At 37.5% G+C, this 24,161-nt stretch overlaps 1 protein-coding gene across 8 annotated transcripts in view; it reads left to right on the top strand.

Moving 5' to 3' along the window:
- The window catches only part of ARHGEF3 (Rho guanine nucleotide exchange factor 3), a 126,234-nt gene that overhangs the window by 60,644 nt on the left and 41,429 nt on the right, over nucleotides 1-24,161 (top strand). For 7 of the 8 annotated variants that reach the window (XM_080605642.1, XM_080605646.1, XM_080605648.1 and 4 more), the window contains one exon: nucleotides 5,781-5,843. The exons of the other annotated variant lie outside the window; for it this stretch is intronic. In XM_080605642.1, the coding sequence (XP_080461768.1) occupies nucleotides 5,781-5,843 (63 nt within the window). The remainder of the gene's footprint in view (nucleotides 1-5,780; nucleotides 5,844-24,161) is intronic. 8 annotated transcript variants of the gene reach the window in all.

Here is a 24,161-nt window from a genome sequence, read left to right as displayed (position 1 = left end):
GGAAATGTTAAATTAGTGATTATTCAACTAACCCTAAGACAGAAAGTTATTAATCTTTTGCCTAGTAATATTATGTTGGATCCAAGGCATATGTTGTTAACTGAGTGATAACTGCTGGGGACAAAAACATTGAAGCCTTTAGTCAGAATCTCCTCTTGTGTTACAACAACTGAATCGTTTATTTTCTAATCTGAAATATTTGTTATTATTACTATTTTTATGCCTGTGTCATCTGTGAAACTTCTAGAAACAAATTAGTCCGGAGAGTTCAGATTTGGTCTGCTTTCCTCCCAGTCCAGTTTGTCATCTAGAAATACTTGAGATTTGTCACCTAGGAATCCTTTTGAAGAAACTTTGAATTATTGTTGGTAGACCACCACCAAGAAAACCAAGAAAAATGTTAACAGGATGTTCAAAGGATCCGCAGTAGAACATGTTGTGGCATGTTTACCTTCCTTTTCCTGAAAAGAAAGACGTGTATACATTCATAAACTATAAAATATACATGTGCATACAAAAATGTGTGCATATGTACACAGCCCTACCTACTTATATTTATTTAAATCATATGTTAGAACTGTGAGGTGTGGTTTTGTTTTGTTTCTTACAATATTGCTTTTTTTCTAGTGGCACTGTTGAAGTGTGCCCAAATGTGTATTCTGGAAAAACCAAGTTTTTCAGATATTTTTCTACAGAAACAATTTTAAATATGGAATGATTAATCAGTTATTTTTTCTTTATTTTGGACTTTTTGTTTTGAGAGGGAAGGGAAAGTCTGTTTTGGTGAAATGAATGAATCCTTCATTTAAATAGATTTCTGCATGGAAAAAAAAGGCTTAAAAAGTAAGTTGTGTGCTTTGTTTTAAAATGCACAGGCCTATGACTTAGAAGGTTTAAAGACCTGGCTATTTTAATACATTGTCTTATTTTTTTATTTTTTATTATTTTTTTTTATTTTGAAGCACATCTGTGTGAAGACACTTCTGTGAAATTAGAATAGACATGATTTAGGAAAAGTCAGCAATTCTTCTGACAAGTGTTTCCTTCCATGTCACAGGATGGGCTTTATAAATCAAATTATATTTTACCACCTGGGAGATGAAATGCAAAAATGCACAAAAGTAAATCTCCAGTATGGATAACTAAAACCCTGTGATGGAGAGAGGATGTTAATCCAGCCTTCCTATAACAATGTGTTATTACTCTAATTCCTTTAATTAAATCATTGCTCTAATATATAATTGGATATCTTACTTTCTCATCTCCTGTGAGATAATAATTGAGAACAACTCTTTCCTGAGATGTTAAGACCAGGAAGTGTTCTGTCTCTATAGCTGTGGCTGTATCCACCAGTACCAAACACAGATAAAGATTCAAACTTGGTGTATGCCCAGTCATCACAGTCCAGTAATTCAGATTTTTGTGTATTTCTAAAGACAAACGTGCTTTCAAGTGTGATGGAAAATATCCTTCTGTCTGGAGGTGCACATTTCAAATGTGTGTAATGTGTAAATGTGTGGTCAGTCAGAAAACACAGACCTGTCTGCATTCAGAATAGATGTGTTATGGGTATACTTTATTTCACCTTTTCTTAAGGTCTACAAATATTGTGCAGGAAAGGAGAGTTACTGAAGCATTGCAAATGGTCCTTCTTTCCCAGCAAGGCAAGCAGCTTCATAACAATTTTCAATTCAGTTTGTGTCAAGTAAATACAAATTCTAATAAGTAATTACTCTGCAGTGAGATAGCAGATGATATTTGTCTATTTCTCATAGAGTAATATGGAGTAATCACACTATTTTGCATTTAATGTATTTAGTACAGTGCTGCAGCATGGCATTACTCACATAGTTTATATACACCAGAACTGATGTGTGATCCTTTCTAGTTTAAGGATTACATAATACCTTTAAAATGGATTATCTTTAATAACATTACTCTGATTTTAGAATACATAGGGGTTCTGGTTGGAATGTTCAGTTTAGAATTTGAGGAATATTCATGTCAGTAGCTTTAGTTTGCTTCCCAAGTACAAAGATAGGGTGCACTAATGGTTGTGTGTCTTACTTTATCCCTTTTCATAATATTCATAATGTTTTGGGACTTCTTACTGGATTTTAATTAAAACAAACACTGATACAATCACTAATTGGGCATGATTCTGTTAAAACAGCATACATACATAGTATGTTATAATGCGGTTATGTATTGTGCATGTAAGGAACATAACTTGTAATTCAGGCACACTCAGATTTCCATAAGGGCCTCATCTTTTCTATCCCATAACAAATCTGTGGTTAAATCTGTAAAATTTCTGTAAGATCTCTGTATGAGTAAGCTCATGACACCATTAGTTTCTGTCCTCATAGTACAGCACACTCAGCATGGACTTTTCTCCTCCCACCCGCAGATGCTTCTTCAGGCCATATAGTCCTAAAAAGCTATTAATTTGTGTTAAAACTGGTGATTGACATGGCCATAGATAATTGTAAGCAATATTAACGAGAACTAGTGAATACTTCATGTGCAAGGTAAGGAAACGGAACTAAGAAATCAGTCCCTCTCTGTCATGCTGTGCCTGGGCCAGTACAGGTGATGCGTTGAGTAAAGTTTCACACATTGTGGTTTTTGGCCTAAAGTAGTATTGCTTGATATAAGCTGGTATGACAAATCTGCCATAATCTCATATGATGTAATTATGATTTGTTAGCCTAAATGACAAATAAACACATCAATGCGTGCAATAAGTATTGGAGCCCATAGAGAGCCTGGCTTACTTAAATTCTGTCAGAAAGTTCAACTTTTTCATTAATGTGCCACTTAGCTGATTTTTGGTATTTGGGCTATAAATCCACTTCAGTGTCAAAGATCCTTGGCTTTGCAGATAAGCTTGTTCCACTTCAGATGTGTGCGATATGTACAATGCTTATTCACATAACCCTTGTGGGCCCAGCCTAAAGCTTTGACGCTGTACTTGTAGGATCTTTTTGTGAAAGGAACATACACCAAATTGTTGAGATAAAATGATGTGCCAGGTGACTTAGAACATAAGATGGAGGGTAACATTTAGGGGCAACTTTAAGGAGCATGAGAAATGCAGAGGTCAGCTGTGTGGAGCTATGGCAAATGAGCCTTCAGTTGGAACTCCTTTGGGTAAAAGATGCTCACAATGAGCAGGGATTAATGTAATGAGCACCTTATGCTCCCTGCACAATATTGGCTGCAGTCTTTGCTTCTAATCCACTTATTATGGGCAAAGAAATTTATCTGGTAGCTCAGTTATTGGAATAAACTTTGCTATGATGTTTTTTCTTTTTTTTTTTCTCCCACTGATATAATGACAATAACCCTTGAAACACTTAGAAAATGAAAACATCCATCTTGCCTGCAGTGGTTGATATTTGACAATTTCTGTACCAAATGACATGGCTAACAAAGTCACTGGGACAGACTTCAAGATGACATAAGTAGTATTTTTTGTTTATTTGTTATTGGTTTGTTTGATTGTTTTGTTACTTTTCAGGAAGTAGAATAGCTAAAATAAAGTGGAGAGAGTGATCCTTTGATTAGCACAATAAGGCTGGGTGAGCTTCACCTACTTTGTGTGGGCCTGAAGATGTTTGTGCCTCTTGTAGTCTCAGTCAGCTTTCATTACAGCTCTGCCTGGGTTGGAAGTGCCACCGCGTTCGTTGCTGACCTGTAGCCCTGTGACTGTCAGCACATGTCTGTTAATGCCTTATTTAACAAAGTAGCTCCCCGCTTGTGAGAGCACCCATTCTTCACACTATGTTATCAATAAAATTGCATCTTTTCCGTTACAGGAGGCATTTATACTTCCACAATGCATAGAATTTATTTTAAAAACAGGTGATATCACTTATTTTCCTTCAAATTTTACCTGTCTATACAGTTCTGGGAACACATACTTAAGCATTTGAATGTCTTTATAGTTTCTTACTACTTTTGTTTTTGTATTTTAAGAAAAAAAAAAGTTGATATTCTCTTATTTTTGAATGGTGGATCTGCCTTCTTTTGTTTTATTATTATGTTGACTCCTTTGGAATTAACTCTTCTAATATTTTTGCAGAGTGAAGTTTAGGTTTACAGCATTTTTATACTTCTGTAACTTACACAAATACAAACCCAAGCTGTGGATGAAGTTGCATCACGTCCGTCTATGCACACCAATCCAAAATCTATACTATAACAGTAAGAGGGATTTGACTGTTCCTAGTCTTAGGGCAAAGAATTACTTTTTATAGAACACTTCCCATTGTGTAGTGTGGTTGGAGAACTCACAAATCAGTTTGTTTCTAAATTAAGTAATAATAATGGTGTTAAAATACCAGTGGTTGTTGACTTTAAAATTATCATTGTCAGGAAAAAAGTGAGACAGGTCAAATTTCATGAAAGAAACAGCAAAATTGTAATAAAACATTGTGCAAGTCAAAGATCTGCTTAAAATTATTGGGTAAATATAAAAATATTGGGTAAATATAAAAAGTTTCAACACCTCTAGCTTCATTTTAAAACAGCATGAAATAAGAACTTCTGGATTTTATAATAAATATTCTTTATGTTTGTTCATCAAAGAAATGGTTATCAGAAGCCTTATGCTTGACTTAGTAGATGCAGTGGTTATTTTACTGGCTAGAGTAAAACCTCCATGCTTCAGAAGAGCCTGCGGCATGAGTAATAGGGAGGAGGAGGTGGGGGGATGGACTAGAGCTTTTTTTTTTTTTCCTTCTCCCATTACTAATTACAACTTTCTCTCAGGAGCAATTATTTAGTGTAATATTACTGAAGTTACTGTAGTCTAAAGTGACACAGGTATAGTCTGTGTTCATGCAGTGCTTCTGTATTTCACACACACACACACACACACACATATATATATATTCTTATATAAACCCTTTCTTGACTGTTTTAAGATATATTTAGTACTTCTGTGAGATTCAGAAAATATAAAAAGATAGGAGATCTGGATAGCATGTGGGTTTTTTTTTTTTTTTCCTTTTAATGCTCATCTTTTGACTTCTGTAGACTGGAAACTAAATCCCAGCTGTTATCTGTGAATGCTTATCTCTACTTGACAGTGGAAGACAAAACAGCTGGATAAATAGGGATCATATATTCTGTGACTTCTCTTGTTTCTTAAATATTCCTGGTCTGTTAGAAAATGCAGAGCTCTGTTAAATGAAGTTTCATGCTTCTTATTTGAAAGGCACAAAGATTAATCTTGTGATCAACCTGTAAAATGACATCAGTGAGGGCTCTTCCTTTTCCAACACAAAAACTGAACTAAATTCCTGCAGTATATTTCACCTGCAGTATATTTAAGAATCATAGAATCATATAGGTTGGAAAGGACCTCTAAGGTCAACAAGTCCTACCATTAACCAAGTACTGCTGGGTCTACCACTAAGCCATGTCCCTACCTCCAGGGATGGTGACTCAACCACTTCCCTGTGCAACTTACAATATGCAATAATTCCTCATGTTTTTAGTTAAAAATAAAGGTATGTTAATTTAAGTGAAACTAACTCACTGTGAGCAGAAAAAGAACCAACATTTTAACTAACTTATATGCAGATAGGTGGGTTTTGAACACAAAAATAGAGCTTGTATTCACATGCATGATATAATTATAATGACTAATGATGATGAGAGAAAGATATTAACTATGTATATCTGTGTATGACTTCATTATGTATACCTGTTTTGGGATCAGGCTGATGGTAGTTGGTGGTATTCTTTAAGCTTTTCATTTTCTTTTGTAGAAGAAACGAAAACAGAGTACTCAGGATGAAGATACAATCAGTATTTGCAGCCTGGATACATGTGTGAGTAACTTCTTTATTTTCCCTTTTTTGCCTTTTCTTCCCCTCCTTGTAAAATAAAATCTGGTTATTATATGTGCTATGAAATAAACCCATTTATCTTTTTAGCTGGATTGTTTGCATGTGTAGCATTAGTAATTTGTTTTGCTTATTATTAAAAATTTTAATTTTATTCATATCACTGCTTTGCATTTTTCTGTACTAGTATTTATAAAGAGAAAAATGGAAGTTAGAATGACAGTAAAGCAGTGAATCTCTTGTTAGTAAATAATTAGCAGGACAAAAAGGCATTGTGAATACGGGACTTAAAAACAGACCTATCCTATTGCTTGGCTATATGAGAGGGTTTATTTCAGTTATGTCACTGATGTTGTGAAGCTGTGTAATGTGATATTAATGCAATTATGAGATCTACACGCATCATTTTAAAGTGATGTGCTGAAAATACACCTATGATTTTCTATCACACTTCAGATGTGATGAAAACATCCAAAACCCCATTCTATAAATTGTGCAGTTTTAACATACTTTTTAAAAACATACTTTAATGTGTATATAGTTTCCACCTTCTGAGTATTGATTTTATTTTACAAACAACAACAAAACAAGTTATTGCAGTGACAACTATCTGCTTACTTTAAAAATAAGCTTTAGGGACCAAAATCTTTCTGCTGAGTTTGGTGGATGTCAAATCAAAGCGTGTGTGTGTGTGTGGTGGTTATGCAGTACACTGCAGTGCATGCTGTTTTCCATGTAAAGCTGTGACTTAAGGGTACTCTTGGTCTGGCAACTCTCTTATGTCTTTGAAAAGATGGGCCAAGTAGCTTATATGTATATCCTCAGTGAAAGCATTTATTTTCCCAGGCAGTGGCTAAGGGCACCAAAATTGAATGCATGCGTTCCTTATTAAGAATTTAGATTCTAACTGGGGTAATTATATATTATTAAAGTTTTCAGGTAATAAATCTCTCAGGCTCTGTAATAAAATCGATATATATATGTATTTAACAAATAAGCATAGTAGACTTTCCTGTACAGCATGCTTCCTGGCTTACATAATTAGCTGAACGACTCCCACTCACTTCTCGCAGCTCACCTCAGCGAGCTGCTGAGGCAGTGAAGCGCTGCCAGCCGTGTGGCACACTTACTGCTGCCCTGCCTCAGCGCCTCACCTCCAGAACGTACCTCATGCTTTGTTCTTGTTCTTGAGGGTTTTCTTCACTGCTTGCCTTTGGTGCTTGACAATGGAAAGATGTGGCAATTTTTGACTCTGTCTGAAGTTTCCAGTTTGTGTAAATGCATCTGTTCAACACCTTTGTCCAGGAGAGGTGGGGGACAGGAAAGAGAGAGGGTGTTAACTGTTTAAAGGCTGGAGTTGCTCCATGCCTTGGAAAGCAACATACATGTTGAGATGGCTAGGTCTCCTGCCAATTTACCTCATCATCGGGCTGCAATCTTTTTATAAAAATAGATATGAAATGTTTTTAGGACTGACCATGGCCAGGCACACCTGTCTTTTCAAGAGGAATCAGTCATGACAGAATTTCACAGGAAATGCTGGTTGGAGCTTTGCTGACTCAGGACCAGGACTGGTAACCTAAGCACATTAAATAATCTTTGTATTTGCTTAGTGGTCTGGACTCATATTGATGCCTTGGGAGTTTATCAACTGGCTTATTAAACTGGCTGGTTGGTCTTGGCTCATTTTATTGCCAGCTTAAAGACTTGGATTTGTAAATCCCTTCAATGTCAAACAGTTAGTGATAACTTGTGACAGATGTGGCCAGCAGACTGTGAGGGCTGTCAAATGCATGAATGTATGAATGTAGCACAGTCTGAAGTCTGTTTTTAAAGGAAAAGGTGAAAAAAGGAAAAGGAAAAAAAACCAATGTGGTTTTGTTCGTGTTGACTGCCACAGACAGGCTTACTTTGTATTCAGCCTACACAGTTGACTCAACCTGTAGTGTTGCATGCTGTGCTCTTAAAGTAGTGATATGTTCTAGAGTGATTTGCATATGTGTATTGATTTACAGATATATAGTTAATATCTCTTATGCAAATTTTAAATTTTATAGATAATCTATGATAGCTTGGAGTGACAGATAAAGTGAAACAGTTTTCAAGGTCATACACAGCTAAGTATTTTTTCATCTTTAAAACAGCCAACTACAGCTCCTCAATTCTCTGTATTTCTCCTTGTGCTGGTAGGATGTCTCTCCTTACTTAAATTTAGAGATTCAATTTCCAGATTTTTCTGTCTGTGCTTTCAATCCTTGTTGCTGCTGTAATTTTTATTCTTTTCTAAGACCCAGCCTTTGAAACAAAGGTCTTCAGTCTGTGCAATCCTCTTCTGAGCCAGGTCTGTTGCTGAAGGAGCGTAAATCCTTACGTTCCTCAGTCAGGATCAGGCAGCCAGTTCTTCTGCGTCTTACATGGAAGCAGCTTGACTATTTACTTCCTGTACCTGAGTGCTCTTTGGGAAAACAAATTTTGGACTGCTGCATGTAGTTGGTACGTTATACTAAGTGAAGCAGTGATGAACGTTGTTGTCTGGAGGTTTTTATGTAGAACACTCAGCAAGATGGCTAAAAGCAATATATTTTTAATTGCTGTTGCAAAGTGGATAACTGTGAAGAAGATGAAATTTTGTAATGATGATAGATGATACCATGAGTCTCAACTCCATAAAGCCACAAGTAACTCAGGAGGTATCTAGGGAAATAAGCTGGTAAAAACCTAATGCAGCACTTGCACTTTTCCAAATAAAATTGTACCTACTTAAGCAAAATGCCATTCAGGAGAAGAAAAAGGGCAATGTTGTGCAGTATTCTGCTATTAATTGTATGCAGAATTTGTTGTAAGCTCAAGGAAGTCGCTTCTGTTTTCTTGTCATATCAAGAAGGAACACACAACAGATGCATGATGAACTAGATAAGTAAAACATTTTCATATAAAGCCTCAGAAGAGTTAGTTATTTTGGTTATATATAACAGTTATCATTACTGAAAATAAAATTCTTTCAAATGTTAACTTAGTGTATTTGGAACAGGAGAAATATTAATGCTCATCTGTCAATTTGCAAGTTAATAAAATATGCTCCAATATAAACTATGAACAAAAACATACCCAGATTTAAGCACAATTTACGTACATTAGATCAGAGTTCATTAATTTTGATTGCTTTTAGTGCTGAGTGAAGATTTGTTATGTATTTGAGTCAATATAACTAAAACATTCTTTGACCTAATTAAACTTAATTATAAACTCAATAATATTTGATTGCTAAGGTATGGTAAGATAGCTTTGAAAAGCTTAAAGGGGATTACATTTGCATCAGCTTATCAAAGTTGAGATAATTAAAATATATATTGTATCAGGGTCTTTTTATTTCCGTTAAACTGCTGTGTTGTATGTTTACAGTATAAAGGGCATTCAGCTTGCCCAGTAAGATGTATACAATGGGCTTGAATTATGCATGACTTTTAATATTGCTCTATTGCATAGGCGGTCAGTGTTCCATCTGTGTTCAGACTTCATAATAAAGTGACTGGTCTTAATCCATTATTAATCCATCATATGATTGGTATGGGCTAGACTCTGTCTGCTGTTGGTATTATTTGGAGTACTTGTAATGTCATTTATCTTAAGGCCATGTTTCCTTATCCTCTTGCTATTTCTCATTAACCGCGGCCTTCAAGTGCTCTGTTGGAAAAATGTATAAAATGCCAGTTATGCTGCATTCTTTTTTTTTTTTCTCCATTCTGGAATGATCTCAGACTTCCTGCGTAGTGTTGCAATATGGTTACTCTTTATTTATGTGAACAACTTCTCAGAGTTTGGGTAATTGTTCCAGTAAACCTTTCAGATAATTCTAGTGAAGATAACCAATGTGTGGCGAAGTTAGACATCTTCAGTGCAAATCTGTCAATGTAATGTGCCACATACTGTATGAACATGGAGCAAACTGTCTTTATGGGAACTGTGTAAAAAATGACCTCTTGTACAAAATCACCCAGATTCTAAAAATCAAAGCTGATCTATATTTATCTTAAATGAAGTACTACCTTTCTTTAAGGTTTAACTCAAATCATAATATCTTACTGTGACTAAAATCTATTTGTCTATTTCTATTTAAATTTATGTACAAGATGTACACTGAATACAAACAGCCTTACCTACAGTGCAGAGGCCCCACTGGGGTAATTGTCCCTGCTGACCCTAGGGAAATTGTTCTCTCATATGCATTTATTTTTTCCACCACAAAAAAATAGACATTAGCTTTGGCTAATTAACATATTTGGCAAATTCAGTACGACTCTGCCCTACTTCAGTCATAAATGGTTGGGACTTTAGTGGTAGGATCCATCCTGCCCAAATTTTGGCAGCTCCATCTGTGAGTTATTTTGATCGCCTTTTATACTTTTGTGATGTGGATCCTCTTTTGAAGAGAAAACATGATGAGAGGTCAGCTGAATCTTGCACTGATACTTTGTGAAACATGTTTTTTTGCAAAGGGAAGATATTGCAGAAGGAAAGTACAGGTATAGGCTTCAAGGAGGTTGCTGAGAGATGTGTACCTTATTCTTTTTGTTGTTGTTGTTCCAGCAGTTGTGCAAGAATGCATAAATTTGTGCTTCTGACCTCATGGTACAGTTAAAGGACTTCTGGTATCCTTTCCTAATATTTCCTTTTTAGTTCTTTCTCTCCTCTTCTTGCAAAATCTTTGAAAGTTAGAAGCTGCATTAAGCTGCATATCTACCTAAACTGCAGCCCAGCATTTCTTGAGCTACAGTGGCTACTCTGAAGGTGATACACAGACAGTGAGTTTGTGATTAATATTCTTTAATATCTTTAGTATCCTAGGTCATCTACAGTACAGTGACTATATAGGCAGAAGGTGGTTAGTAGGGTTGTACAATTTGCCAGTATCGTTCATATTTCATTGCAGTGTAGTAATTTGATAAATTGTTATTTTCTTGAATGATGCTGTTTTCTTTTATGATATTCCTCTGTAATGGAAACCGGCAATTGAAGTTTGAATTGAATTTAAGTTACTTTCAGGTTACAGAACCAGACTTGACATTTGCTTGTTTTCAACATGGCAAAATCAGGAGCATTTGTGAACAGAAATTAGCCAGATGTTATTGACAGCTATGAAGTTGGGTATCTGTTATGAAATGAATTGCGTGTGTGTTGATTGACTTGATGCAGATTTGCAGAGGTGTAGTTACATTTTCATAATGAAATTGAATCAAGAAAACAGAGTTGTTGTAGTTTGGTGGCGGTTATCTGGCGGTCAAAATAAAAAATTATGTTGGTTCCATAGTGATAAATATAATCCAATATATATTTTTTAAATTATTTTTTTAAATTTTTTAAATTAAATTTTATGTATCATCAATGGTAACTGTATTTTATTCTGCATATATAATATGGACCACGTAGACAGAATTTGTAAGAAAAAGAAAGGCTCTGTATAAATGGTGCGTTGTGTATGACCTTCAACCAGCGCTGAGCATTTCCAAGTTGTGTTATACTTCTGACTGTAACAGCCTACCTGTACTTACCGCATTCCTCAAACAGCTGCTGGAAGTGTTTGAAATTGTGATGTAGCCCGGAGCTTATTGAAGTCTTGAATAGAGGTCAGGTGAGGATTTCATTAAATCAGTGTGGCTGTGTATCTTAGTCCGCAGCTTTCTGTAATGCCAACTACATTTTGGCTGTGATTTTAAGCTACCAACTACAATATGAAATTACATTTGTACATAAATCTACAGCGATGCCCCTATAAAATCCTAGGGCTAGGGTAGACCTCATGAGGCCATTTGCCCCATCCTTCCTTCTCAATTGATGAATTAAATGACAGTGAAGCTCTTCATGGCAGGTATTCCTCTTGGTTTGTTAGAAGCTTCTACAGCTTCTGCAGGCAGCCTAATGTAGAGCTTCACTATCTTTGTTAATATGACTCTCCTCATAACTAACCCAAATGTTTCTTTTTCTAACTTAAGCTCTTTTGCTCTTTTCATCTCGTGTTGGTACAAAGTAAGGACTTCTCTGTATTTGAAGACTGAAAATCCCAACTCCCCACTCCAGTTCCTCATCCATAGGCTCAGCAGCCTCACTTCCTTCCTTGTGAACTGTCACTGATCTTTTCTGCATTCAGTGTCTTTTTCAACTTCATTACTCAGATCTGCACAGTCTGTTACAATTATGTTCTTTACTAGCATAGTGATCATTTTATGTCACTTAAGCTATAGTCCTGTATGTGTCAGGTATGATAGTCGCACTTCCCCCACAAAATAATGATTTTAGTGTTTGTTCAGCTTATCTGTTATGATTCCAAGTCCATCACTGCAGAACTAGTATGTAAACGATTGCTAATAACGGCCTTTATGTGCTTACATGATACAATCTGTATTGCCAGCATTACTTTAACATTGATAAATGTAAACAAAGACCCTGGTTAAAAAAAAAGTTTGAAATACAAAGTACTCGCTGAAATTTTTATTCCAGAATTCATGTTTTTCATCAATGACCTTTTTAGCCCTTTGTCAACACTAATGTCAAATATACTTGAGGATCTCAGACCTCAGGAAAAAAATTCTAATTGCAGAGTATTGGTAAAATTCCCACTAATGTGTGTGTGTGTGTGTGCGTGTGCGTGCACGAAACAGAGGATGGTGCGGAATATAGTTTGTTGGCTTGAGCAGAGGCATCTTATGAGGTCTATCTTTTCCATAAAGTGTTTGTTTTCCAAAGCTGCTTTGAGACCAAGATACAAAAATTTCTTGAGCAGCGTTCTGTATTGCCATTGCTTATTATTACAATTGAAAGGGATATATCAGTGTAAGCTATTAACCGAAGTTCATTTCAATACAGAATCACGTAGAGAGATATAAGCAAGTGAATCTTAAAGTTTATTGTTGAGAAGTGTAACATGCTTTTTCATAAAATTTCATTATTTTTCTCTGGGGATATCTTTGAACATCGTGGTAATCTTAGAATATTATCTATGCATAGCAGCAATTTCTAAATTCATTTGGTAGCCCTTAGGATCTCTTATCTCTTGGAAATTTTTTTTTTTTTGATTACTTCTCCCATTCCAATATTACTATAGCTATGTAATCTGGACAGCTGAAGGATATCTGCTTGCAGCCGCCGACTCACTTTGTTATGCAACTCAACCCTGTTTCCTTAGCTACAGGATGGAAAGCAGCAAGGAGGGGGAAAGCTCCCAGCAAATAGAAGCCCAAGTGTTTGGAAATGCTCCAAGAGTATTTAACAAAAAATAAAGTTACTGTTTAGAACTGTGTGAATGTGTTTCTCAATAAAATATTAGTGTGTCAGCTCCACTGATGAATGAAAATGAAGAAAAAAGGAGAATGAAAACACACAGTGTGTATACATACCTGCATACATACTTATACACATACACTACATATACATACACACAGCAATACTCCTGATTGTTGAGCAATAGCCACTGACATACGGGAAGGTGAGTAAGATAATTTAGTCAGTTTTAGACCTAACCCGCAGTGAACCTATCATGTACATGACATGTCAGGTCCCTACAAGTCTGCCTTAAAATGGGAAAAGAAACAAACAAAGATTTTAAGATTAGACTGAATTTTCAAGCTTATTCTGAGCACCGGTCTGCCATAAAATCATCCTGCCTGTACTGGGACAGAACATCTCCAGTGGTAGTTTCTAAGATCTTTACAGTTACTTGAACTTGTTCATTTAGATAGCTATGAAAATAATCAGTAGAAAATACAATAACTTTAACACGAACCTGCAAGGTTCATACAAGTGGTCTTCATTCGGTTCTAAATTTGATTTGCAAGGTCAAATCCAGATCTACTGCTACATTGGAAGACTGTTTCATTTGCTTTCTCTACACTCTCCTATCTGAACTGCTAAGCATGTCATTAGTTGGCTTAGAAGGTCTATACTTTTAGTTACTCTGTTAATTGTGAAGGCAATGGTTGTGTAAGAGCCTAGGTGGTATTTTTGACCGCTGCTCAGAAGCAAACCAATACCGCAAGGATTTGACTTTGTCTTAAGAAATGCTAAGACACCTGCTATTTTTGTACATTAAAAATATTATTTAAATTGCATACATTTGCTTTCCACTGATGTTAGAGATTGCCCTGTCAGTTTTGTGTGCCTCTTATAGCTTAATCCCTTAATGGAGGACAGATTCACCTGATTTGTCTCAGGTACCTCACTTCTTTAGTGACCACTTGATAGAACTGGGAACCGAATTGCAGTCTCTTTAAAGATCACTTTCCTGGGCTGCAAGCAGGTTAACAGTCAAAGGTATTCCTTTGCACTCTATAGAACTCTATGCCATTTTTTAAAAAAGATCTTAGGTACTGATGGATGCATGTATCTGTATGTAATTTGCAACAGGTGCTGAAGCATTTAATTTCCAAATGTGACTGTTGGTAACTTAATATATTTAAATAACTAGTTCTGTATGCTCAGTGGTTTTACTTAATTTTAACTTGACTTCTGTCAAGTAATTGACTTCTGATTTGGTTTTCTAAAAATGTAATTCAGTAAATAACATTCAATATCCAATATTCAGAAGGCAATATTCCACTAGTTTTTTTTCTTAAGTATATTGTTAAAAACAAGGATTTTTCTGTATTTCCTCAAAAACTGTTATAATTTTATAATTTTCCTTTCCACATTACCTTACCATATTTATAAAAAAAAAAAAAGTGTCATCGTCATGTATTTAGAACAAACTTAATTTTAATATATGTAGGGCTTGAACTATATTACAGCATAACTGGCTTATTTACCTTCCTGATTAATAAACAGAATAAAACACTAGGATGCTGTTTTGAATATTTAGCTTATTCTGTACCAGCTGCATATTACTGAAAAGTTGAGGCAATTTATAATGGCTTACTGTTGTTATTTGGGTATGTAACTGATTCAAGAATTTGTATTAAATAAAACCGGAATTGTTGGTATTGCTGTAACTGTAAGCTATGTAGATACCCTGATAAATACAAAGAGTATATATAACATTATTAGAATTACAATTGATCTGTTTAAAATTCTATTTAACTGCACAATTTTGCTTTTGCTGTGTGATAAGCTAGTTCTTCAAGGAAATGGGAAAACTGCAAGTTCTTTGTGGCCTTTTTTGAGTAAGTTCCCTTTCAGCAGATCTCATTTACTTATCTCTGGTAGCTTTGAATTATGAGATGTGCAAATGGAAAGGTCTGGTAATTGGAGCTTAAATATAAAACCTCGGTAAAGAGTGCCAGTGTTCTTTGCATAGTTGTGACTGTTCTGTAAACATTAGTGAAGAGCTTTGAAGGTAAATGAAATTAATTACAGTCCTCCGGAAGTGCAGTAATTAACAAAACAAATACAGGCCCTTTAGCTGTAAATTTCTTCTTCCCATGAATTTAATAGAATTTCTGTCAGAAACCTTTAATTTCATTCAAAGTACGGGGGCCCTGACTGTGTGAGAATGTTAACAAGTTGCAAGTTTTAATAACCATACACTCTTACTTATTACTTACAGATCTCTGTGTCAAATCTGTCAGTGTATATCTGACAGTGTGTGTACATATATATCTATATATCGGATTTTTTGGTCTGAAGTGTCGGTTGTTGGTGTGAAAGGTGGTCAGTGATGTGTTTGGGATGGGCTGTAAGCAGGGTGTGGCTTAGCAAGGGGCAAAGTGTGACTGGATTTTTTTCTGAAAGCTGAAGCATTCTGTGACAGTATGCACTAGTATTGGTTATAAATAATAGTGAGTTATTAATGGGTTAGTTAAGTTCTGAAAGTATTTGTAAGTAATGCAGAGTAGCTGGATGAAGTTTATCATCTCTTATATGAAAGTTCCCATGGTTGATGCCTAATTAAGGCAATTGTGTTAATTCTGGGGCATAAATCTGAGAGCTTTCTGAGCATTGTTGTATGCAGGTTGGTAATTATTGTATGCATTGTGTTATTTCAGTGAGTTATTGTTCTCATTCTGTTGTTTCTTAATTAACAGGTTTCAAATGCAAGTATGTTCCCCCTGTGACTTTTTTTTGGTACCATGTCTTAGAATAACACGAGGGCTTCCTGTGTGCTGTGTGAAATTTGCTCTGAATTCAGGCAGCTTGTGTGTTTTCATGTTTGAAGACGTTTTTTCAATTAGGGTAGAACCTCTTACCAGGAATAGCATCATTTTATGCTCATTTTTTCTGTCCACGTGAACTTGCTGACTACATCTGTGTGAAATTGGCCAACGAACTGAGTTGGAGGATGGGTTTGTGTCTATCTGGAGTTACAAGGCGTTTCTTGTAAGAACAGGGTTTGTCACTTACCCATTCTGTGGCTTCGTTTCACTGATATAGAATGCTGGTGCGTTTATTTTAACCTAGCGATGCTAAGAAATTAGAGATTTTTCAAGGAATTTAGTGCCCTAATTCCTGGTAAAAGTTAGCTTGGGGATTCTGAGCTTTCTCACTTGTGAGTTTGGGCAACTTCAGTTGCAGCTCCTGGAGATGGTGGCAGCCCTGCAGCCTTGAGCTGTCCTGAGGAGCTTCTGCCAGGGTGGCACGAGCCACAAACTGAGCTTGTGCTGGCTCCTCAGCTGCCACTGCTCACAGCAGAAACCCTCCCAGTGAATCCCTGAGTGCCAGTCCCTGCATTCTCTTATGTCACCCTGTAGTCATTGCAAATGGGTAAAATAAGCACAACTGGGAAGGAAATGGGAAGAGGCAAAAATAATTCTAGCTGATCAGAACCCCACTGTAGGGTATCGGCAGTCCTGGCTATCAGGGGAGGTCCCAGTCAACTGGCGGCTAGCAAACGTGACGCCCATCTACAAGAAGGGTCGGAGGGTAGACCTGGGGAACTATAGGCCTGTTAGTTTGACCTCAGTGCCAGGGAAGCTCATGGAGCAGATTATCTTGAGTGTCATCACACGGCATTTGCAGGGCAACCAGGCGATCAGGCCCAGTCAGCATGGGTTTATGAAAGGCAGGTCTTGCTTGACGAACCTGATCTCCTTCTATGACCAAGTGACGCGCTTGGTGGATGAGGGGAAGGCTGTGGATGTGATTTACCTTGACTTCAGTAAGGCTTTTGACACCGTTCCCCACAACATTCTCCTCAAGAAACTGGCTGCTCGTGGCTTGGACTGGCGTACGCTTTGTTGGGTTAAAAACTGGCTGGATGACCAGGCCCAAAGAGTTGTGGTGAATGGAGCCAAATCCAGTTGGAGGCCGGTTACTAGTGGAGTCCCCCAGGGCTCAGTACTGGGGCCGGTCCTCTTTAATATCTTTATCCATGACCTGGATGAGGGGATTGAGTGCACCCTCAGTAAGTTTGCAGATGACACCAAGTTAGGTGCGTGTCGATCTGCTCGAGGGAAGGAAGGCTCTGCAGGAGGATCTGGATAGGCTGGACCGATGGGCCGAGGTCAACTGCATGAAGTTCAACAAGGCCAAGTGCCGGGTTCTGCATCTGTGGCGTAACAACCCCAAGCAGTGCTACAGGCTGGGAGATGAGTGGCTGGAAAGCTGCCTGGCAGAGAAGGACCTGGGAGTACTGGTTGATAGGCAGCTGAATATGAGCCAGCAGTGTGCTCAGGTGGCCAAGAAGGCCAACAGCATCCTGGCTTGTATAAGAAGCAGTGTGGCCAGCAGGCCTAGGGAGGTGATTGTCCCCCTATACTCGGCTCTGGTGAGGCCGCACCTCGAGTATTGTGTTCAGTTTTGGGCCCCTCACTACAAGAAGGACACGGAGGTGCTTGAGAGAGTCCAGAGAAGGGCGATGAAGCTGGTGAGGGGTCTGGAGAACAAGTCTTAGGAGGAGCGGCTGAGGGAGCTGGGGTTGTTTAGCCTGGAGAAGAGGAGGCTCAGGGGAGACCTCATCGCTCTCTACAGGTACCTTAAAGGAGGCTGTAGAGAGGTGGGGGTTGGTCTATTCTCCCACGTGCCTGGTGACAGGATGAGGGGGAATGGGCTAAAGTTGCACCAGGGGAGGTTTAGGTTGGATGTTAGGAAGAACTTCTTTACTGAAAGGGTTGTTAGGCATTGGAATGGGCTGCCCAGGGAGGTGGTTGAGTCACCATCCCTGGAGGTCTTTAAAAGACGTTTAGATGTAGCCCTTAGTGATATGGTTTAGTGGAGGACTTGTTAGTGTTAGGACAGAGGTTGGACTAGATGATCTTGGAGGTCTCTTCCAACCTAGACGATTCTGTGATTCTGTGATAATCCTAAGAAAATGCTCAGTACATGAGCATTTTTCAGAGACGTGAGTTTGGACATTTTCATAGTATTGAAAATAATTTTCTATTTTTTCTTGATTAAAAATAAGACAAGCCTTATATGTTCATGCAATCTTTGTTATTCACCAGTTATAACATGATTAGCACCCTTAAATCTGATGTAAAAGGGAGTATCTCATAGATTTTCTTTGCTCCAATTATTTCTGAAAAAGTGGCATCAAGGTATGGCATTCACATTGTCAGTGTTCACAAAATCAGGAGCATTTAATTTGTCAAGATCTTTGTCTTATAAAGTGTCTTTTTGCAAGCTGTTGATCATTTTTGCAGAGGAGTTTTGTAACATGATCTCATCTTATTAACCTGGTTAATTCTTATGCAACTTCTCCAGCTTTGTTCAGCACGGATTAATTTGCAGTGATGGATCTAACTTTCCTATTATTGCTTATTGTCATGAAACAATTAGGCTCGGGAAAAATGCCTTTCTTCTGCCTTTGTTGCTATTAAGTGTAGAGGCAAAAATGTTAGCAGTTGGACTTTATAATCTATTTGTTCTATTTTGCCTTTCTATTTGAGTTCACAGATAGCCTAGTATATACGTAGATACTGTACATGTGGTAAAACTGTCAAATACTAAGTAATTTCACATTAAATCAATATATATTTTTCTTATTGTAAGTATAAAAAAGATTATTTAAATGATATTCAATATTGTAACTGTTTATTAATGCAGGTTCTTTCAGGTAGAGCATTTAAGTTACGTGATTTTCTTTTTTTTTAATGGAAAAATAAGACCAATAAAGTAGGATGCTACCTGCATCTTGGGTCAAAAATGGAGTTAGATGCATAACTGGCAGGTCTTATCTAAATTCTCAGGAATTTATGATACATCTTGGGAAAAATGTTATTTATTTCTTTATTATAGTTTCCAAAGTAATCCCTTTAGTAGCAAATAGCGTAGCTATACTCTGGTTCTTACTGTCATTATCTATCTTTAATGGTCTTTATTTACATTAGTAGAAAACATAACTAGTGTCAACATTTTAATAATTTTTCTACCATTAGTTAAGCAATGATACATCTCTTGCTAGATGTATTTGCTCACGTTTATCATGTCTTGTGTTCTTTATAATAACTTCCTCTCTGTGGTGTTCACTCTCTTAAGTAGGCTAAAAAGCTATAGATGAAAGATGCGGATGAGGGCATCTTAAAAAAAACAGTTCTCAACATTAAGCAGACCACAAAGGTTTAAATATACAAATGCTGGATGGATTTACTGGTAAACCTCATCTTCCAGTTTCCTCTTAGTGACCTTAGTTTAAGAAGCAAAGAATTGATGCATTCAGCAGTGTTTGGATTTTTCTTTTAATCTGGTGCTTGAGGTTATGCCAAAATGCAAAGCTATGTGTAAGAGAGAAAGGAAGGATGGGTAGATCCTGTACCTTTGTACAGCAGCAGTTCATCTGGTATCTGCAGGTCGTCGCACAGGTAATGAAGCAAAGCCATATTTTATTATTGCTTGCATAACTTCCCAGTTCTTAAAAGTAACTCGAAAGAAGTGTTAAAATTTCCCATTGGGTAAAGAAATAGGAAACGGAAGTGGGAAGGAATCATCATTAATAGCAACACAATCCTTTAACAGGAGAAAGATCAGTCAGAAAAGCCAAAATGTTATAGCTCTTCCATGTGGCATTTTCTATGTGGAACAGCTAGGTCTTTTCTTGGGGACTGTCAAGGTAACGAAGGAACCATTTATTGTTCTCAGTTTACTGTCATTGCCTAATAGAGAAAGGAGGTTGAGCCAGCAAAGCTTGCACCAATGATTTTGGAGTGGCATCACCTGAAAATACTTCTATGACTTCTTCCCTGTTGATGAGGAGATTGAGTGCCCCCTCAGTAAGTTTGCAGCTGACACCAGGTTGGGCAGTTCTGTTATCTGCTGAGGGTAGGAGGGCTCTGCAGGGAGGTCTGGACTGGCTGGTCTGATGGGTCGCATCCAGTAGCATGACAGTCAACAGGGCTGAATGCTGGGTGCTGCACTTGGGTCATTGCAACCACTTGCAGCATTATGGGCTTGGGGAAGAGTGTCTAGAAAGTTGCCCAGAAGAAAAGGACCTGGGGGTGCTGGTTGACAGCTGGCTGAATTTGAGCCAGCAGTGTGTCTGGCTGGCCAAGAAGGCCAATGGCACCCTAGTCTGTATCAGAACTGGTGTGGCCAGCTGGGCTGGGGAAGTGCTCATCCCCCTGTGGTTGGCACTGGTGAGGCCACATCTTGAGTTCTGTGTTTGGTTTTGGGCTCCTCGCTACAAGCAGGACATGGGGATTCTGGAACATGTTCAGAGAAGGGCAAGAAAGCTGGTGAAGGGAATAGAAAACAGGACACATGAGGAGCAGCTGAGGGAATGGGATTTGATCAGTCTGGAGAAAAGGAGGCTGAGGGGAGACCTCATTGCTCTCTGCAATTGTGAGAAAGGAGGTTGTGGCAGGGAGGGTGTTGGTCTCTTTTCTCAGATGACAAGTGACAGGACATGAGGCAACAGCCTCAAGTTGCACCAGGGGAGGCTTAGATTGGATAGCGGGAAGAATTTTTTCATGGATAGGGTTGTTAGGTATTTGAACAGGCTGCCCAGAGAGGTGGTGGAGTCCTCATCCCTGGAGGTATTCAAGAGATATATGGGCACAGACTTGGCTCTGTTAGGCTGATCTTAAGGGTCTTTTCCAACCTAAATGATTTTATGATTCTATAACATGGCAAAACTGAATCAATGACAACTCTGTGAAACTTCAAATCAGCGCAAGTTCCGCTGTAAGTAGCAATCACTAGCACACGGGTTCTGATAGCTGTTTCTGTGATGTAGCTATAAATTTACAAAAGTAATTTGCACTAATCTTTTTTAAATGTATATCATTTGTGAAGGAATTCTCCACTGCTTTGCAGTAGATATTCAGAAGTGTATATTTAAGAGCTCCCAGATAGAGAGGCAAAAAGATGCAGGCCATGCTGGGAGAACAGGAGCCATTTGGATGGTGTTTGTGATGGACATCTCATTAAGCTGCTGATAAGGTAAATCTTCCACTGTTTGATTTTTTAGGAACAAAAAAACACTCAAGCATCTGGAACAGAAAACTCAAAACCAGGAATGCCCAAATTCTAATATTTATTCCAGATATTACTTCTATCCTGAACTCATCGTTTTTTACTTGGTTTGAAATTATCCTTGCCCAAAGTAGGAGACATGCTTTACTGCTTTATAGGAATAATATAAGAAGTTTGTAGAGAACGTGGAAGAGGAAAATAGTTTTTGGAAATAGTATTTGTTCACTTTGTCTAGAAAAGAAGCTTAATTCAAGAAAAACAATCTAAAAGATACAGCAGAAGTTCTCTGATATCTATTGAATTAAGATGAGGAAAAAAAGGAAGGAAAGAAAAAGGGATGCCTTGCATTGAGACTCTTTCCAGGATACTAGAAATATTCTTATAAGATCTGCTGTTATTTAAAACAAAAATAAATGGAAGAAAATGCTGCAAAACTATTTTTTTTTGTCTGTACTCCAAGATTGTTCTTTAAAATACAGCAGTCAAATATCTTGCCTCACCCACAGAAAGGTGGCTCATGCTGAATGTGAATTGCTGATCAGGCAGAAGGGTTACACCAATGACATTCCTGTCGGGGGTCGGTGAGTATACAGGGCTGGCTGGATTCCTGCCCTGGTTGTCCAGCTAGATCAGGAGTGAGATGCTGATGCTGTGTTCTGACAGCTTCCAGCTGAGACTGCTTGTAGCAGCCCTGTGAATCTGGCTTTAGATGGGTTATTTAAAATAATTATAAGACCGAAATGACTAAAAATGTCAAAGACTGATAAATGTCTTTATGAGGTTGGGTAACTATTCTTACTGTACCTGTTTGTTCAAGTAATAGCTTAGCAGCTGATTGAAAGACCCAAATGGTACAAATAACTACTGCAGGCATTGCTTACGTTTGTTAGGTTTGCGCTTGGCTTTACCGTTTTACCTTTCTACTTTTTGTAGCAGTAAAGGAGTATTGAAAAAGCAGCAGGTTTTTTTTTTTTCTATACTGCTTGCCACGTTTAATTTCATGCTGCATTCAAGTTTTTGCCAGTTCCACTTCATTAATTAATTCCAGGCTGCCAATTACAGGTGGCAGCTGAAATATGAACCTATTCTGTGTTGATGCGTCCCCTGCCCCCAGTCAGGTGTGGTATGCCAAAGCCATTCATGACTAAGTTGAACAGGAAGAAGTAACACTTTTAGATTTAATTAAGACAAGGTGTCTTTAAAGTTTTTTCCCCCACCCCCCTCATCCTCTAGTTATTTCCTGATATATTTTTGGGGCCAACTTTAGCAAGTTTAGGAAGGAACAGGTTTAAAAAACAGATGCGTGCTTACTGAAATGCACTGTTAAAAATTTCCGCCTAGTTTCACAAACAAGGCATAATCCTCATCCTGTAAGAACTGAATACAGTAGAAAAAAACTGTAGTCATAAATATTCAGAATTGCTTCACATATGGACACAAACATTTAACAAAATGCTTGCAGCAGAATTTCAACTGCAACTATATTATTTCTGAGGAGCTTCTTTTGCATTTGCTTTTTTTTTTTTTTTACACTAGAGTCACTGGTGAATACTGTAGGTGTTTTTTCTTTCTTTTGTTCTTTTTTTTTTTCCTTCCTCTCAATACCAAATGAACTGTTCAATTACTTTGGCTAGTAGTGATCTCTAAATACCAGAAATGGAATCAGGAAAGGTTCATTAGAGTTTAAGACTTTCTGCTTTCTCTTTTTGCTAGGAATATTTATTTCCCTCTGTAGTAATGTATTCATTGGGTTTCTCTTTATTACCATTATTTCTGGAAAATTGGCAACATCACACTCAAAACTTCTTTCTAATAGTCTGGGTATAAATGTAAAAACTGACCTAAGTGTGATGTATTGATTGCATTGCACCTTCCTGAGGCCTCTTGGATACGGCAGTTCTGATTGAAATGTGAGATGAGAGACTAATTGAGAGCATTGTAGCTCAAATGTTGCAGCTGCTGAGAGAGAGTGTGATTAGAAGAGAGAAGCAATGATTAGAAACCAAACAAAACAAAATAAAACAAAACCACAAACAAACCAACCAACCAAACAAAAAAACAACAGCCGACCATCTAGTCATTAAGACTACTTGGAACTACTGTAAAACCTGTTGAATCTTAGGGAAATACTGGAATCATAATTGCCTTCAATATATATATTGCAGATTTCTAAATATACAGCAAAGGAAACCAGTAGAGTAGGTAGCAGTTGTGAAACAAGTGGACTGTTACAAGGCATGAGACTAGAAGCACATCTACTACCTGGTTACTGTATCTTTCCCATATGTGTAAGTAATATCAGACAGGTGATTTAGTTTCATAGAGATTAGGGAGACTGCTCATGTTCAGAAAGGTCTTTGTAGCTTCTTATTTCAGCTGTTTGGCTTCTTCCTGTGATGTGGTCAATATATCCTGCAGCGGCACATTTTAATGCACATCTGCTGTTAGATAGCAGGTACTAAAAGAAATGTAACTTCCTGACCCAACAAAATTGATAGATTCTTACTGTGGTAAAGCTCCAATCATTTGGGGAGGGATAGATATGCTTTATTTTAATACAAAGACCAGATTTAGAGGAAGCAATTACAAACAGAAGCAGGTAGTCTAAATGTTTGCGCAAAAACAGCCCCATCAAATTCCAGAGAACCATATCTAATAACATACCTGCTCTTCTATTCCAGATATGAAGTGCATTCCGATCTTTATTGTAGAGCTATACTTTTATGAAGCTGTTCTTTCAGCCTTTCAATGTTGATTCATCAATGCAATGGCTGGACATTTTGGCTGGTGTTTTCATTGAGGATTTTCATTGTAAGTGCCTTAGGTCACTTTGAGTACCCAGTCTGTGCTCTCCTCTCCTTGTTCGAAGGAAGAATGGAGCAGAGAATTCAAGGAGGGTTCATAGACCACCCTGAGAACACCTATACCAGACACTGCTTGAAATAGGACAGCAGGATTAGTAGTTCTTCTCCT

Source organism: Anser brachyrhynchus (genome assembly GCF_964034855.1).
Source record: "Anser brachyrhynchus genome assembly, chromosome: 10".
Taxonomy (NCBI): Eukaryota; Metazoa; Chordata; class Aves; order Anseriformes; family Anatidae; genus Anser; species Anser brachyrhynchus.
This window is presented reverse-complemented; position numbering and strand designations above follow the sequence as displayed.